Here is a 16,762-nt window from a genome sequence, read left to right on the forward strand (position 1 = left end):
ATCCAATTCTTTACTAAAAGAATGCCGCCACAAATGCCACAATTTGAAACCAAGATTTTAACAAGAAATGTCAAATGAAACAAGCAGTAAACGATGTCTTGGATAATTTACACATATTTTAAAATCCAATATTAGTTAAGCATGAATCAACAGATACAATTATAAACTATAAGTTACATACAAACAGCAAATACTACAATCTTGCAAATTGAGGCATACAGAGCATCAAACTTAGTCACAAAGTCCTTCAAAACTCTGTCTTCCTTACAAAAATTTTATCTTCTGTTCAAGAATGTAACAGCAACAGATACACCAATCTGAGTTCCATGGAGCATAGTGTTAACTAAAAATGGCACACATTTGTTGGACCTCCCTAACTCAGTCTGGGTGGTTATCTTCAAGTTACTGAAGCGGCTGCGCTGTTGTATATTTGCTTAATTTCAGCTTCTGGATCTGGCCTTCATCTTCCTCACTTTGCCTGTACTACACCACTGGATTCATCAACTTCTACTGAACTCCGATGGCTCTGTTTCTTTTTAATATAGTATCAACTGGACATTTTAGTTTCCAGTTCTCTTTGGTTTCCTGAGCAATAGCTTTGTCATTTTCGCACTTTCCTGTTCAACTTTGAGTCTGTCCCAAAAAAAATCCAAGTTTTGGCCACTGCTACAATAGAATCGTCACTGTTAACTCTGTACTGGATTGTGGCAACAACACTTGCATGTTTTAAGCTGCTGAGCAAATACAAGCTGTATCGACATTTTAGGGGACAGCGAGTCATGCAGCTCGGTAAGGATAAGGATGATTAGTGAGTGAGTGAGTTTTAGTATGAGATAGGGCAGTCTCCTGTGCCCTATGAGAAAAGCATTATGAATAATGAGAGGCCAGTGAGCCAACTGTTGGAATAATTTATTGTAGCTGTGATAAAAGTGTGGGTAAACATTTTGGATTACTGTGACAAAAATTGGGCAGTAAATGTATCATGTCGTGTACAAAATAATTTTGTCCTTTTTAAGATTCATAGCTTCTGATAGAAGAGACCCATGTGATCAAACATATTTGGGAAATATAATTAACCTAATGGTTAATTTCTTTTTTGTTTCTTGTAATACAGCATGTTTTCACAGCCATCCCCGCCACAGTTTGGACAACAAGCAAACACCAACATGTACAGCAACAATATGAATATCAGTGTTTCTATGGCGACCAATACTGCCGGTATGAGCAACATGAATCAGATGTCAGGGCAGATTAGCATGACCTCAATGACCTCTGTGCCTACATCAGGATTATCCTCTATGGGTGCTGAACAGGTAAGGGATGAGCAATGTTTTTTTTAATTCTAATGTTGTTTTGTAAACAGCAAATGGTGGCTGCCAAGATGGCGGCTGAGTAGGACTCCTGAGCAGGAGCTCGTCCGCTCTGTCTGCTTATTTTTTTTCTCTCTCTTTTTGTGTTGTTTCTTTTCCTTTTCTTTTTACCACCCATTCTCTGGCAGCATCAGTGACGTCCGGGGTGAAAGCCAGTGTGGACCCGGGCACCCAGCTATGAGGTGGAGCCCAGTGCGGTGTGAGATGGAAGGATTGTTATTCTGAATTCTTATTTCCCTACTGTTCTACTTTATTTCTGGACTTGTTATTTCCTCCTTTATCAAAATTTTTCCCCTAAGAATTCGTGCCTAGGTCCCTTTGAACCTAAAATGGCACTCATGAGTACAAGTGACAATAAAGCTAATTCTAGTTCATACAATTTTTTGGACCAATAGCTAAGGTTTCAACAAAGAGGCTAGAGATCCAAAGGGTCACGTGCAATTTTAAGATAAGGTAGAAATTGTTATTCTAGCTTTATTAAGGCACTTGATATTGGAAAGCATTTCAAGTATTTGTAGTCTAGGATAGAAACAAGTGGTATTTGAATACCTTCTGTTACGTTTGGACATCACTGAAAGCAGGTACTAATTTTGTAATATGCTAGCTGATTTTTTTTTATTAATGTTGTTTTCGAAACAACTAACGCACTAACTAACTAACAATGTTTGTAAATCCATGTGCTGCTTTTCCTAGGCTAAATGGAAATACATTTCCATCTTTTTTTCATTCGATGTATACAATACATCATTTGGAGCTAAGGGTCAAAAGTTACCTTCTATTTAATTTCTGGATCTGGATCATATGAAGCTTGGAACTAATGGCTCAGGTCCTCCGACTGGAAGGTGGTCCTTTCAGCAGTGTTGCCAGGTCACCTACCATCCCACCAGCATCCACATCCAGAAGATCATCAGGTGCCATTTCCGCCACCTCCAGCGAGATGCCACCACCAGACACATATTCCCCTCCCCTCCCTTGTCCGCCTTCCGCAGCGACCGTTCCTTCTGGGACACCCTGGTCCACACTTCCTTTACCCCCCACACCTCCCCACAGCCCTATGGCACCTTCTTCTCTAACCAGCAAAGGTGCAACACCTGCCCATTTACCTCCTCCCTCCCCAGTATCCAAGGGCCCAAACATACCTTCCAGGTGAAGCAATACTTCACCTGCACTTCCCAGAATCTAGTCTATTGCATTTGCTGCTCACAATGTGGTCTCCTCTACACTGGGGAAATGAAGCGTAGACTTGGCGACCGCTTTGCAGAACATCTACGTTCTGCTCGCAAAAAAAACCCTGAACTACCTGTTGCCTGCCACTTTAACACACCGCCCTGCTCCCTGGCCAACATCTCTGTCTCCGGCTTGCTGGAGAAACAACACCTCATTTTGCACTTGGGGACCCTACAGCCCTCCGGACTCAATATTGAGTTCAATAATTTTAGGGCCTAAACTCTCCCATGTCCCAGCCCCCTACCCCACACACCGGGCCTTGTTACCACATAGCCTGCCATTACACACCCCCTGTTGTTAGTCACTAACGGTCCCCATTAACAACTATTCCCAGCCTGATCGTTAGTCACTCCTTTGTCTGTCCAACTGTCTTTCTCTCTCTTTGGGCTCTATCCTATCGTTTACTCCCTACCGCAACCACCTCCCTATTTTCTGCATATAAACTGACATTTTCCCAGCCACCAGCAGTTCTGAGGAAGGGTCACCGGACCCGAAGCGTTAACTCTGTTTTTTCCTTCACAGATGCTGCCAGACCTGCTGAGCTTTTCCAGCAATATTGTTTTTGTTGCCAGGAGTTGCATGTCTGGGCCACATGGAAGCCTCAATGCAGCTGATTCTGCCAGAATTGCCCAGGAAGTTAAAAGTTCCAATGGGCATTTACCCAGCGTCTTAAAGGCTCTTAAAATGTCCCTGATTCTTCACTTGGAGTTGGAGACTTTAGATAGCTCCTAGAAGTCTGTTTGAATTAACCCAGGAGAAGTTGGGTTACTAAGTCCTCATCTACTGACCTGCTGCCCTCTGCACTTAACTCAGCCATACTCATTTGCTGGAAATTATTATTCTAGCATCCGGTGTTATTTAATAGCAGAAAACCAATTACATACAGGATTATTAATTAACAAAAACTCATGGAGCAGAACGTTGATGGGCTTCTTTTATTGTTAAAAGAGAAATATACTTTAATTTGTCGGTACGTTCTCATTTGAAACTTCAAGTTAGTCAGCAGAACCACACTTCCCAAAAGCCCAGAATGTGCTTTCACGTTAAGTATTGCGGTAACCTTGTGGAACGTTAATCAATACTGAAGACTCGGATGTCAACATGAAAGGTCATGAGCTTTATAGCTTCCATCCCATCCTCTCCTCCCATTCCCTCCAAAACACACAGACAGTGACACACACAATTAATTTATTGGATCAGGTATGTACGTAGTAGTCTTATATACACCTGAGACGGCAAAAAATTTCTTTATCATCTTTCCTGGCCTGAGCCATGATTTCTTTATCAAAACCCTTTCTAGATCAGCAGACATGTCTGTAAATAGCACATTCGGCACTCAATATTAAATTTAGGTCATTAGATTGGTCATGGGTAAAACCATCAAAGCCGCCCATGCCATTAGTTCTGCTGACCATTTACTTCAGGACAACTGACAGCAAGTTTACTAATCACTAGTCAGTACTGGAATATTGTTCCCTGTCTGAAGTTAAATTACAGTGAATATTCAGACGCACAGTGGTGCAAGAATCGTATTTCTGTGCCATTATTGATGTGCAGTAGGCAGCATCAGCTTTTTGTGAAGTTTATGCTTTATAAGCTCACAGATACTGGTTTTTGAACATTCCTGTTTGGCATGCAGGATCTATAAGGATTTGTAAAGCCCAGTTTAGTACTAATTTGAAAATCAGAATTTTCATTTTAATTTTAAAGAACAGGAGGAAAACCAATGAGAAATAATTGGGTCCCAAATTTGTAAGCAAATGCAGAGAAAAGAATGAAAAGACAAGGTCCAATTAATCTAAATGACAACTCATTGCACCGTTAATGGGCTCAATGTCCAAGTCCCACATAACCCTGTTTAAATTTAAAAGTCGAACAAATAGCCTATGCTTTTTAATTATGGCATGACCTACTAACTTGCCTTTATGATGGAACATTTAAAAATAGCACGGATTATACACATGATACAGTTGCAATTTCACTTTTAGTAACAAGCGCCTTGATATGACCCTGAGTTAGTCTCTGATTGATGACCCTTCATCTTAACGGTACCAACAGTGTTGTAATTTTGCATGTGCCATGCCCAACTTCAAAATTGCAACATGTTGCAGCATGAGAAAACAATATTTGCAGCAGAAAAGAATAGAAGATCACGTACCCCTTTTTAAACAAAAATCCAAATTGTTTCTGTTGCTAGTAAATTTATCAAATGTGTGATATCAATGAAGCGGATACATCATATGTTGTATATATGCAGCTCACAATCGGACTTTGCTGAGAATACAATAGATAAGTTGGTGATTGGTTTTTAGGACACCAAGGTTTGAAATAATCTGGTTCAGCCCAGGAAAGTGGTCAGCAATAATGAAGTTGAATTATTATGGGAGCGGCAGTCATCCTAATTTTTAGCTGGATGTAAGCTGCAGCTCATCAGAGACCTGAATACTGAGCAAACAATCTGCCAGCCCAAAGGAAGATGGTTGTGATTGTTGGAGGTCGGATGTTTTCCATTAAATCTCTAGAAATTTTCATAAAATTTTGCCTGCCAATTAATCTACATACTTTACACTATCATTCTCTTTAGTCCCAATAATATCCTATAAGACATTTGCAAAATACTACCCTCCATTACTCTCCACCTTCACTTTACAAAACAACATATTGCATAAATGTGTAATAGGGGTTAAGCCTAAAAACATGGCAATCATAACTAGTGAAGTCACCATAGTCCTACCATTCCATAGCCTGCACTCTCATTAGAGAGAGACGACTGACAATAGTTTTAACCTGAAGGTGGGGGGCGAGATTGAGAAGAAGAGTCCTTCATGGAAACCTCAGCCAGTGTGGGAATTGAAACCGTGGCATTGTTCTTATTCTGCTCTCCGAACCAGCAACTGAGCTAACTGACCCCCTACAACACAACTAATACTGTTATTAAAAAAAAAGCATAACTAATTGTCAACCTTAATTCATATCACCATCCAAGAATTGTAGAGAATATAGGTTGTAGCTAATCTGCGGCTGCCATACCTTAACCACCAGTTAGATTATGTGTTGTTTTGACCATAATTTATTTTGAATTGAAAATTGTTTGAACTCTCTATTCGTGCTGTTCCGTAGTGTTACAATTCTGGGATGAAAGGCAAAACATGCCCTTGAGTAAAAGCGAAATACAATCAAGCACTTCAGATCATTCAAAGTGGAGCAATTTTATACCTGTGTTTGCTGAACTCCATTGTGTAATTTTTCAATTGCAAAGGAGACATAGAGTCACAGAATTGTACATTATGGAAACAGACCCTTTTGTCCAGCCAGTCCATTCCAAACATAATCCCAAACTAAGCTGTCCCACCTGCTTGCTCCTGGGCCATATCCCTCCAAATCTTTCCTATTCATGTATTTATCTAAGCAATATAAGCTGATGGATCAGTATTAGAATGTTGAAGCTTGTTTCTTAATTGCAGAGGAACTTTAGGATCCAGGCTAAAATACTTCTTTCCAGGTGAAGTTACTGGCTTGAGGATGTGACATTTACACACACATATCTGTTTTGATTTCATTAGTTCTCTGACTGTCAAAGAACAAATATTTCATCTATTGTGCATCTTTTCTTCCATTGAATGGAACATATATTAGTTGGCATGTTACTTAGTCAGCAGTAATATGTTCAGGGAGGCAATGACCTAGTGGTATTATTGCTGGACTGTTAATCCAGAGACCCAGATAACATTCTGGGGACCCAGGTTCGAATTCCGCCACAGCAGATGTTGAAATTTGAATTCAAGAAAATATCTGGAATTAAGAATCTAATGATGACCATGAATCCATTGTTGATTGTCGGAAAAACCCATCTGGTTCACTAATGTCCTTCAGGGAAGGAAATTGCCATCTTTACCTGGTCTGGCCGACTCCAGACCCACAGCAATGTGGTTGACTCTGAACTGCCCTTTGGGCAATTAGGGATGGATGCTAAATGCTGCCGAGCCAGCGATGTCCTCATCCCTTTAATGAATGAAGAATAAAGAAAGGAAATGAGACTTTAATACAAGTTGAATTGGAAGAAAATCTTCGTTGGCATTTGTGTTTCAGTTAAGAACAAAACTTTATTGTGATCACTTGCTAATGAAAATTAGAACTCATTATACTCGTGGTCACCTTTGGTCCACGTGCAAAGGATAATTTGCAGGGACATGTTCTGGAGCAATATGTATTTATTCTATTACTGGGCTAACACTAACCAAGGGTAGAACTTGACAGTACTGTGAATCATCCTGGCTGGAAGATGAAGGTCCCCAGAATCACAATGGTTAATTTTGTAAGGTCTGTGTAGGTCTCTAACTTGGTGGTGGTGCTCAGAGTTTCTTTGTTATATATTAGTCTTGCTTTTCTGTTGGAGGTGTTTGTGGGTACTGTCTTTGAACAAAGATACAAAAAGACAGGCCAGACAAGGCTTTTTTAAAACAACAGAGTAGGAGATGGCAATAAAAAGGGGAGGAATTTGCTGACTGCAGAGGGTGTAATTTTTTTGAAAGGTCTTGTGCATAAGGTTTTCTTTCTTTCCCAGTGAAACAATGGACGTATTCAATCAAAAATGAGATGACTAAATTGTTGAGCTTTGGTGATCCATCATTTTGCTCAGTGAAAGATAATGCAAATATGTAGTTCCAATACAGTGTCACAAAAGGAAAGTTTAATCATTAGATCAGTCAAGTTGTTCTAACAGTTAGCAACAAAATCAAAACAATGTTGAATTCAAAGAAACTTGTAGACAATGCAATGTAATTCATTTTTGTTAATAATTTATTTTGATATAATACATAGAATTAATGTAAATGATGAACAATGGTGGACTCTACAATTAAGTTACCTTGCAGTGTGTAAGCTCCAAAATTGAAGCCTGATTATTTGAATAGATGAAATCTGTGAAACAATATCCAGAGCAGCCAGCATCTTCAGCAGTGATGGGGAGATAACACAATGAGGAAAGGTGACTCCCGGTGCTAAAGCCTGGAACTTGTGTTGCAGTTAGCATTTATATCAGTTAAGTTTTAATGCAGCCAGACAGAGTAAGACTTCCTTTGGTTTTACATCAACAATGTGTTCACTTCCAGCTGATAAGGCTTTGCTGTTTCCCATGCCAACCTTTGTCCTATAGTCTCTATTTTAAAATGCATTGTGATTCTCTGGTTCACACTCTTTTATGTTAGACTCTTGAAACATCTCATCAGTCTAAACTGGATTCGAAACCAGGCTCTAGAGGTGAAAGGCCAGTCCCATACCACTGCTGTTTCGGTCACTATACTGTATTTATTAAGCACTAAATTGCAAGCAATAATCAAGTGTTTTTTTTTTAATTTCTGGAAGAAAGGATGAAAATAGGCTAATTACCTAGATAATTTGATAAAATGTATTTGAAAGTGAGCATTGAGTTATTATGTGTCACTATCTCCCTGAAGGTGTGGGCTGTAGCTAGTTTCTAAAATTTTTTTTTACACATCTGCAACCAGTATCGGATTTGAGACATTGGAACAGGTTCTGCGGCAGGTGGATAGGGACATTTTCTACTGCTATTAAGAAGGGTTTAAACTAGGTTGGCAGAAGGATAGGAACTGATTCAAAGGAAACACCATTTGTAAAAGGAGAGAGTAGAATAATAAGCAAAAATAGGGGAAGTAATGGCAGGCTTCAAATAGGATCAAAATGAAGAATAATGATAAAGAGGTTGAATTAAGGGCACTCTGAATGCATGCCTCAATTGCAGAAAGGTGGATGATTTGAATGCACAACTGGAGGTAAATGGAAATGATTTAATTCCATTAAAAAGACATTGTGCCAAAGTGACTGAGATTGAGAATTGCATATCCAAGAGTTTTCTACACATTAATAATGATGTAGATTAAAGGATCAAGATCAGTTTGGAGCTAAGAAACAGCAAAGTGAAGCAAGCATTGTTGGGCATTGTTTACAGAGCACCAAATTGTAGTGATGCTGTTGGACAAGCTACAAATCAGGACATTATAGATCCATGTCACATGGGTAATTTTGTAATAATGAGAGACTTCAATTTGTACATAGGTTGGGTTAAGCAAGGCAACGTTAATGATGTAGGGGACGAATTCCTGGAATGTGTATGAGATGAATTTCTACAATAGTATGTCGAGGAATCAACTAGGGATTGGTTATTCTGGATTTGATATTGTATAGTGAGAAAGGGCTAGGTAATAACTCGGTGTAGAGGAGCCTTTGGGAAATTGTGACCTTAATATGATAAAACTTACATAATTGTGACTATGGCATCATTCAGTTTGAAACTAGTCTTAAATATGAGCAAAGGATGTTAATGGTATGAGGATCAAGTTGGCTAGAGTAGATTGGCAAGTTACACTAAAAGATTTGATGGTAAACAGGCAATGGCTAGTATTTAAAAAAAAACACTAAGGTCTACAACAGTTATATATCATTGCTGTAAGGCACAAACACCCAAAGGAACAGGTGGATCAACCGTGGTTAACAAAAGATGATATATTAGATGAAAGGAAATTATTTATAAAAATGCCAGACATGATGGTCATTTAGAGGATTGGGAGCAATTTAGGCTTTAAGTTCTTTTGGAGATGCTATACAAATGCAAGCCCTTTTTTTCTGAAATAACCCCTTTGAATTGAAAGTATAGCATTGAGTGAATTTGAAGATTTGAAGGTAGAGAAAAGCAAATTTTCAATTTAAAAATGTCTAATAATCCGTCCTCCAAGTAGGAACATCAAAAAATAAGAACAGGGCACTGCAAATCCCTTTCCAGAATGATGTTATTGGAAGTAGCATTGGATAAATTAAATTTCACAGATGTTTGTAATTTTAATAAAATTATGAAGTAGCAAATGTCTATCACATCTATTCTTTGTTTCTTCAATCTGTGTAAATAATTTTTTTAGCTCTTAAACAGCAGATCACATTAAATATTTAGCACCAAAGCTAGCTTTTGATTGTTACGTTGTGCTGATGCGAACTTAAAAGTTTTATGCTGCTTTGCTAAGAAAGATTTATTACAAGATTGCTATAATAATCAGCTGTAGTAAATAATTGATTATGTTTCCATTAGTACAGGAATAGACTAATGAACTAATGGTGAATAGAAAATGGAGTGAACCTGACCACATTCCTATACTTTAAAATCTCATTAAAAGGCAGTATTTTAAACAGTGTAACATGGTACATGCAGTGCTGGTTTATCAGTTCCTGTAAACTGCTGACTCTCAGGCTTTGGAGTTGGAATTGTTCTATTAAACACAATCAATATGCTAGGTAGGGAGCATACTGCAAAAATATTCAGAATATGCTGTAAGTAATGAATATATTGTGAAATGAATTTTACAGAAGCAACTTTGGATATTTGCTTATTGCACCAGAATCTTGGGTAACGGGTTCACTCTGAAGTACATAAGCTGCTTCTAAAAAGCACTGTTTTGAAGCAAACATGTCTGAAAGATGCAGGCAATAGAGTGAAAATGGGCAAGAAATTGCTTATACACAATTCCTTGCCCATTTCTGAGGAAAGGTCACTCGACCCGAAACGTTAACTCTGATTTCTGTCCACAGATACTGCCAGGCCTGCTGAGCTTTTCCAGCAATTTCTGTTTTGGTTTCTGATTTGCAGCATCTGCAGCTCTTTTGGTGTTTATTAAGGATTTTCTTATCTTCCAGTCATTTGAGATTCCTAATTCTGCAGGCTTGAACTTGTCATGTTACATTCTTTGTTGCTGCAGGTTAATTAATTATTTCGTGCTTTTCCATTCTGCAGAAATATTGCTGACCCTCAGGATTGCTATTCCTCCTTCTTCAACAAGGTTCATGTGTTTGCTGATGTACAGTGCAAGATCACGTTTAGGTGGCAACCCAACAAACAAACTCCTCCAGATCAAGCCAAGAAAAGTACAGCAGCCAATTGAACACTCAGCCAGGCTTAGAGAAATTTTGTTACAACAGTTGCTATCGGAGAGACAGGCTCCTTAGTAGCAACGTACCTGCCTACTGAAGCTGCTTTGCCCATTAATTGCATTCACCATAAGTGTGACTTAAGTCTGTCCTCACAATGGATTGACATCGGCTTTGAACCCTGTCCGATGAATGTATTTCTATCGTCGTTTTGCAGGATGAGCATATATTTGCTCTTTTGATTTTGATCCTCAGTGGTTGCTGACTTTTCTGCTATTTAATCCAATGTGCAGGCTTTCAGCCATGTTTTCCTCCAACAGTATTTAGAAATGCAGCTTCTTTTTGAAAGATTATGCTGTGTGTAATTAGAAAAAGAACTTGCAAGTAAGCTGAGTGAATGCTGTTAAAACAACAAATTTTGGTTTTGGAAGGTATCTAAATGGAATTTGACATTATTTTTATGTTTTTGATAAAACCAAATGGGAATAGACTTCAGGTAGGTTGTTAGTTGATGTCAGCAAAAGAGTTAGTGTATTATCTTTTTATACTGGGGTTCTGCTCTGTGGAGTCATGGCTTAACATCCAGGATGTATGATTTTTCTTTGACACCATTTTTAATTGCGACGGTTAACAAGTAGAATGTATCTGGTTCCACAGACCAAGACTACCTGTTAAATGTTCTCAGCTCTATAGATGCTCACCAGTTACACAATAACAACTTGTCCTAAAGCTACTGTTACTCAATAACAGGAAAAAATAAAGCACCAACACACTCTGATCTGTTGCAAAACAGGATGGAACAAGCTTTTTTGACCCTTACAATAGGCAGAGATCCAGAATACTTGAACTATCTCTCTTTTCCTTTCTCCGTTGAGATACAGTGGTCACGTTTTCACACTGGCTATTACAGGATCAGCTGGCTTCTTCCAGTGTAACAACCCAGGGAATTCCCCACAAAACGAAGACGGGAGCTTTTCAATCTCAAGCAATTAATCTGTCTCAGCAAAACTCCTTCATACCACCATCCCAATAGCAGCAGAATCGCCCACAAAAGTATTTGTTTTCATCTGGTTGTAAACTCATGGCCACTCTAGCATTGCAGAAGCAGCACCAATTGTTCGGTCTTTCACCAGTTCCACGTTCCTGGTCATACAATAGTAGCTGGTCTGTTCTGACAAAATGTCACTGGACTCCTTTGCGCCAAGGACTGATTTTCCATCATCCCTGCTGTCCAAGCTTGATTCCTTATCTTTCTGTACCTTTTCTCTCCAAGTAGTTACTGATCTCTCTTAGACTGTACTCCTTTGCATCAGTTAAACGGCTGACTGTTCAAGGAGTAACAAGGTCTCTTCTCTGTCCACCAGTGTATGCATTTTTGTTAAATGATCCTGCAGGCCAGACTGATTGTGATTTGGAATTCAGGTGCATCAGTAAAAGCTGCCAGGTTCTTCTTCACCATAAGCACTTTGAGATAATTCTGCAACGACGAAATACTGAAAGCAAAGCTAAAAGTTATTTCTTCTCTCCCTTCTATTTTTATAGTATGTTGCTTACACATTTTTATAGTTTTTATACAGCCTAGCATGTGTTATTTGTGTAGAAACTATTGTATCATGGCTGTATTGCATGAAGATGAAGAAAGATTACTGGCTCAATGGTGTAACAAGCCCAGAGGTAGTGCAGAAATTGTAAAACTTGGAGGTGATGACAAAAATTTATTTTTGCTGAATTTCCAAATACAAAGGATAATCAGCAGAAATCTATGCTGATTCACAATGATTTAATGATGAAACTCATTCATCTGAAGGAGTATTACTGTTGTTCTTTCCAGTGCATAACACTCTTAAATAACTGTCCCTGAGCAGTTAATTTGACCTCTGGCACCAAACAGCCAGGAACAGTGGGTTAAGATGCTTGTAAATTTTCAGTTGTGAACAGGAAAATTACTTATCATTTGACTAGATTTGCAGTAACTTGAGTGATCTAAAAACCTTCATGTGTATAGAGTCAATAATGTATTATTCTTGGTTATGTTTCGGATCCCTCCTCAGTATTCCTCTATCTACAAACACCCACAAACCATTCCAATTTAGATAGTGTTTCAGAAGGCACATCCCTTGCTGATGGATGAAGAAACTAGTCTCTGAGAGGCAGGTTCAGCTGCCACATGCGAAACTACCAGCTGTTTTCATGGGTTTATCATTCTCAGTGTTGGCATCTGTTGCAATGCCAATATAGCCAGTCTTCGTCGTGTTGGTACATGCCAGCCTGCAGGAGGTGTCATCATTCTCCATATCAGCTAGTGTCATCTGAGTGCTGTAATCAATGTGTAGAGTCTTCATCATGTGCTTGCAAACATGACTTTAGACATACCACCAGTCATTTGGCTTCAGCCACCTCACCAAATAGGGAGCCCTTGGTTTTACAACATCTTCCAACCTTTGGATGTGCCCAAGCTGACAAAGTCCCCTCTGAATGCAAACTTGGGAGGTTTGCTTTTTGAGAGGATTGCCACTTTTGTGGTTTTTTTGTCCTGATTGGATAAAGTATAACAAACAGCAAAGACAGAAGTTCTTTAACTTCTCGCCCCCAGCGAAGTGGTTTTAGTTTTAGTGCCATAAACAAATGCAATTTAAAATAATCATTCTAGTGACCTACATAAATATGTTTGGAATTTAGGGTTTTGATGTGTTTCTCTTCAAGTATATGCCTGCGGTAGATATGGATTTTTTAAAAATTCTGCATTTATTTTGTAGCCAATCTGAAATATTGGGTTTGAGAGATTATCAAGTTTAACTGGCATGTAAGTCAAACATTTTAGTATCACCAATTTCATTTAGGCAAATGAATCAAAACAATTTAAAATTGATCTGATTAAAATGAAACTCTACAGAGTAGATTACCTCCACGACATTATCGTATCTAAGTGTATTAATCCAGATCATTTTTGATGCCAGATGTATAAATCATAAACACAGACTATAGCCCTGTGTGTAAGTTTTCTTTAACTAATGAAATTCATCTTTACAGTCATGACTGTGCTACTGGTCTGTTTAGTTGAGTTTACTTGCATAAGTATTCATGGGATAGTAAAGCTTGTATTGTGAACCATAAAAATAAGGTATTGGGGCTGTTCAAGTTAGTGTTCTGAATAGTTTATTGTTCATTATAGCTTTATAATGCTGTGGGATCAGAGAATATAGGCGTTTTTGTAAGCTGCAGAAACCCAGTGCTTCAGTACTATTTCCTAAAGTCATTGGCAGTTTCCAGGTGCAAAATGCGGCAGGTCTAGTATTAGATGCTACCACAACTAACAAAACACAAATAGCCATAAGGTTTTCAAATGGTAGAATATTTTGTAAATTAAAACAGGATGACTTTTGGAAAGCATTTGGGTATATAAGCGTCTGATGTATGTAACCAAGCAATAACTTTTACTTGAGAGCATATGTTTTACATACTTGTAGAATTTTGATGAAGTAAAGTTCTTAAGTTGATTCAAAGTGAGGTACAACAGTATTATGTTAGATACCTTGGTAGCAGCCTCTCTCTCTCTTATTGTACATAAAAAAAAATAATCATGATGCCTTGATGAGTAGCTATGAAATTTGTTTAAGTAACATTGGTGAGGCCAACAAATTACCTGGTGGTTCTCATAGATAGTGAGCAACCATTTTTAGTTTTCCAAAATGTACAGATATCAAGCCTAAATCCCCAGCAAACTGCTACACTGATCTGCATAGTTTCTCTCAGTCTAATAGTTTGATTAGAATTGGAAGACTTTGTGAATAAATTAGAAGTAGGTGCTTAGTTTATTAAGCTGTTTTGGGACCTGATGATTTTGTATTTGTGTATCAGGCTACAATGGAACAAGATGTCAATGGCCCAGTACAAACACTGATCATATTGATCACTGTAGAGAGACTGAATAACTGGCCTGTTTTTGCCTCAACAGTTGCTTTTAGGAAGAAGTTCTACCACATCTCACAGCTCAGATCATTCAGTTGATGAAGAACTGTGTTATTTCTGTGTTAAAATGACATCATTGTGTTTCAGACTGCTTTAGTATGATATAGCTTTATGTAAATACTGCTGTGAATTAGGAAAGTTTTCTGAAATGCAGGCATTTAATTTTGCAGAGTTAGAGCCTAGACCTTTGCATTTGTGTCTATGGGAACATTATGTAATACCTAACAACAAGTTTTCTGTATTTATTCTCTTTTATATCTATGCTTTATCTTGATAGACATGGTTTACAACTGGATGTGTCACTGTTGGAATTGTGAAAATGATAAATCTGCTGTTGCCCACAGCCAAAAGATTTTTAAAACAAAATTTCTGGTAAAAGTGAGAACATGTATGTCATGTGGTCATTTAAACTCTGTATAGTGTGACCTCAATTTATATCTTCTGTAGATTTGAATGCGTCAAGGTCTATTCTCTTGGAAAGTGAGGGTGCATGGGAGCTACTTTCATTAGGAAGCAACATCTCTCTGATTGCATTATGTTCAATCTATAACATTTTCCTCTAACAAAATTTAAAGTAATGATGCAAAATTAACATTAAGAACTATGTATTGTGATGCTGTACGTTGCAGACAAGCAGGGCTGTGTAGCTCCGTTTGCAAAATCCAAAGATTTCACTGAGTTGATTTTAAAATACAGCTAAGCCATGGTATGTTGGTGTGGTTGAACATCATTTTATAGTATTTCTACACAATTGATTGTTGACTGGATGCAGACACATTCTCTGTACAAACTATTCTATGGATTTTCAATTTGATAGGCACTTCCTGTCTACTTTTTTCATTTAGAGCTTGAACTTGTTTTGTAAAACCTTGTCAATTTCTTAGTACAGTGCAGGAAACTCAAATGCTATAACTTAGCATAATGCCTTAGATATGTTTTTATGTCCTGTATATTCCTAGCAGCTGTTTGTTGTATTATATTGTTTGTATAGTGAATTGTGTAAAATTTTTGAATGTCATCAGTTATTAATTTTTTGTCAAATAATAGAAATATCATAGCAATATGGATCCATGGTTATTGCTTAGTTTTTTGCAGTTATTTTGTTACTTTGTGGTCAGTAGCGGGTCACTATTTGTAAAATGTATTTTCTCCCCAGTCTCTGAGAGGTGTATATTGACGAGTTGCAAATTCTAAGCAATATGTAAAGTAAGATTCTTCAGAAGGCTTACAGTGTTGCAAGTTCAGAGATGTATTTTTTTTAGTTCACACTAAACACCTTTACTACTTCTGGCATCCATGTTTGTATCCTTATTGTGAGCATTTTATGCCAAGTTAGGTATATTCAAAGAAACTTAAAAAATACATTTATGCAAGTTGTTAACTAATATTGCTTTTGCTGATGTCATTTGCTTACTTGATGTTAAATAATGCTGTTGTAAATAAAGAATCCTGTTATTGCGATGTTTAATAAAATTTAATTCCTTTGAATTTTACATTTTTAATTGAGTAAATGCAACAAAGTTCATACATTTGCAAAAGCACAAACCTCAGATCTTGTAGACACTTACAGCATATTATGTCCACACTAGTCAACAAAGATCTATTGACACTAATCCTAATTTCCAGCTCTTGGACCTGTAGCTCTGATGGTTATAGCAACAGAACTGAATATCTAAATAATGCTTAAATGTTATGAGAGTTTCTGACTCAACCACCCTTGCAAGCAGTGGGTTCTCGACTCCCACCACCCTTCTGAGTGAAAATATTTCCTCTCAATTCCCCTCATAGCCTCTACATCTTACTTTAAATCCATTCCCCTTGGTTACTGACACCTACACTAATGAAAAAAGTGACTTCCTATCCAGCCTGTGTATGCCCCCCCAGTCTTAGATACCTCTATAAGGTCTCCTTGCTGTGCCATGGTAACCCAGCCTGTCTACTTTTTCCTTCAGCTCAGACAGCATCCTGACAAATCTCCACTGCACACACTCTTGTTTAATCACGTCCTTCCTATGACGTAGGCAGAACTACACACAGTACTCTTGTTGTAGCCTAACCAGTATTTTATACAGTTCTAGCACAAGTTTCCTGCTCTTTCCTTTATTAGACAAGGCAAAGAATACAAGTGTGCCAAATGCTTTCTTAATCACCTTTCTCTACATGCCTTACTACTCCCATGGAGTCCACAAAGCGATATAGATAGGTTGTGAGTGGGAGAAGATCTAGCAACTGGAATATAATGTGGGAAAAGTCCATTTTTTGCA

General features: G+C 38.0%; 1 protein-coding gene across 1 annotated transcript in view; it reads left to right on the forward strand.

Annotated features, from left to right (window-relative positions):
- Positions 1–15,991, forward strand: part of ncoa2 (nuclear receptor coactivator 2) — a 243,177-nt gene extending 227,186 nt beyond the window's left edge. Inside the window, exons 18-19 of the mRNA XM_048595681.1 lie at positions 1,115–1,313; positions 10,396–15,991. Coding sequence (XP_048451638.1) covers positions 1,115–1,313; positions 10,396–10,407 — 211 coding nt within the window. The 3' untranslated portion in view covers positions 10,408–15,991. The remainder of the gene's footprint in view (positions 1–1,114; positions 1,314–10,395) is intronic.
- The last annotated feature ends 771 nt before the right edge of the window (positions 15,992–16,762 follow it).

The sequence above is a fragment of the Rhincodon typus genome, chromosome 4, assembly GCF_021869965.1.
Source record: "Rhincodon typus isolate 14 chromosome 4, sRhiTyp1.1, whole genome shotgun sequence".
Classification (NCBI taxonomy): Eukaryota; Metazoa; Chordata; class Chondrichthyes; order Orectolobiformes; family Rhincodontidae; genus Rhincodon; species Rhincodon typus.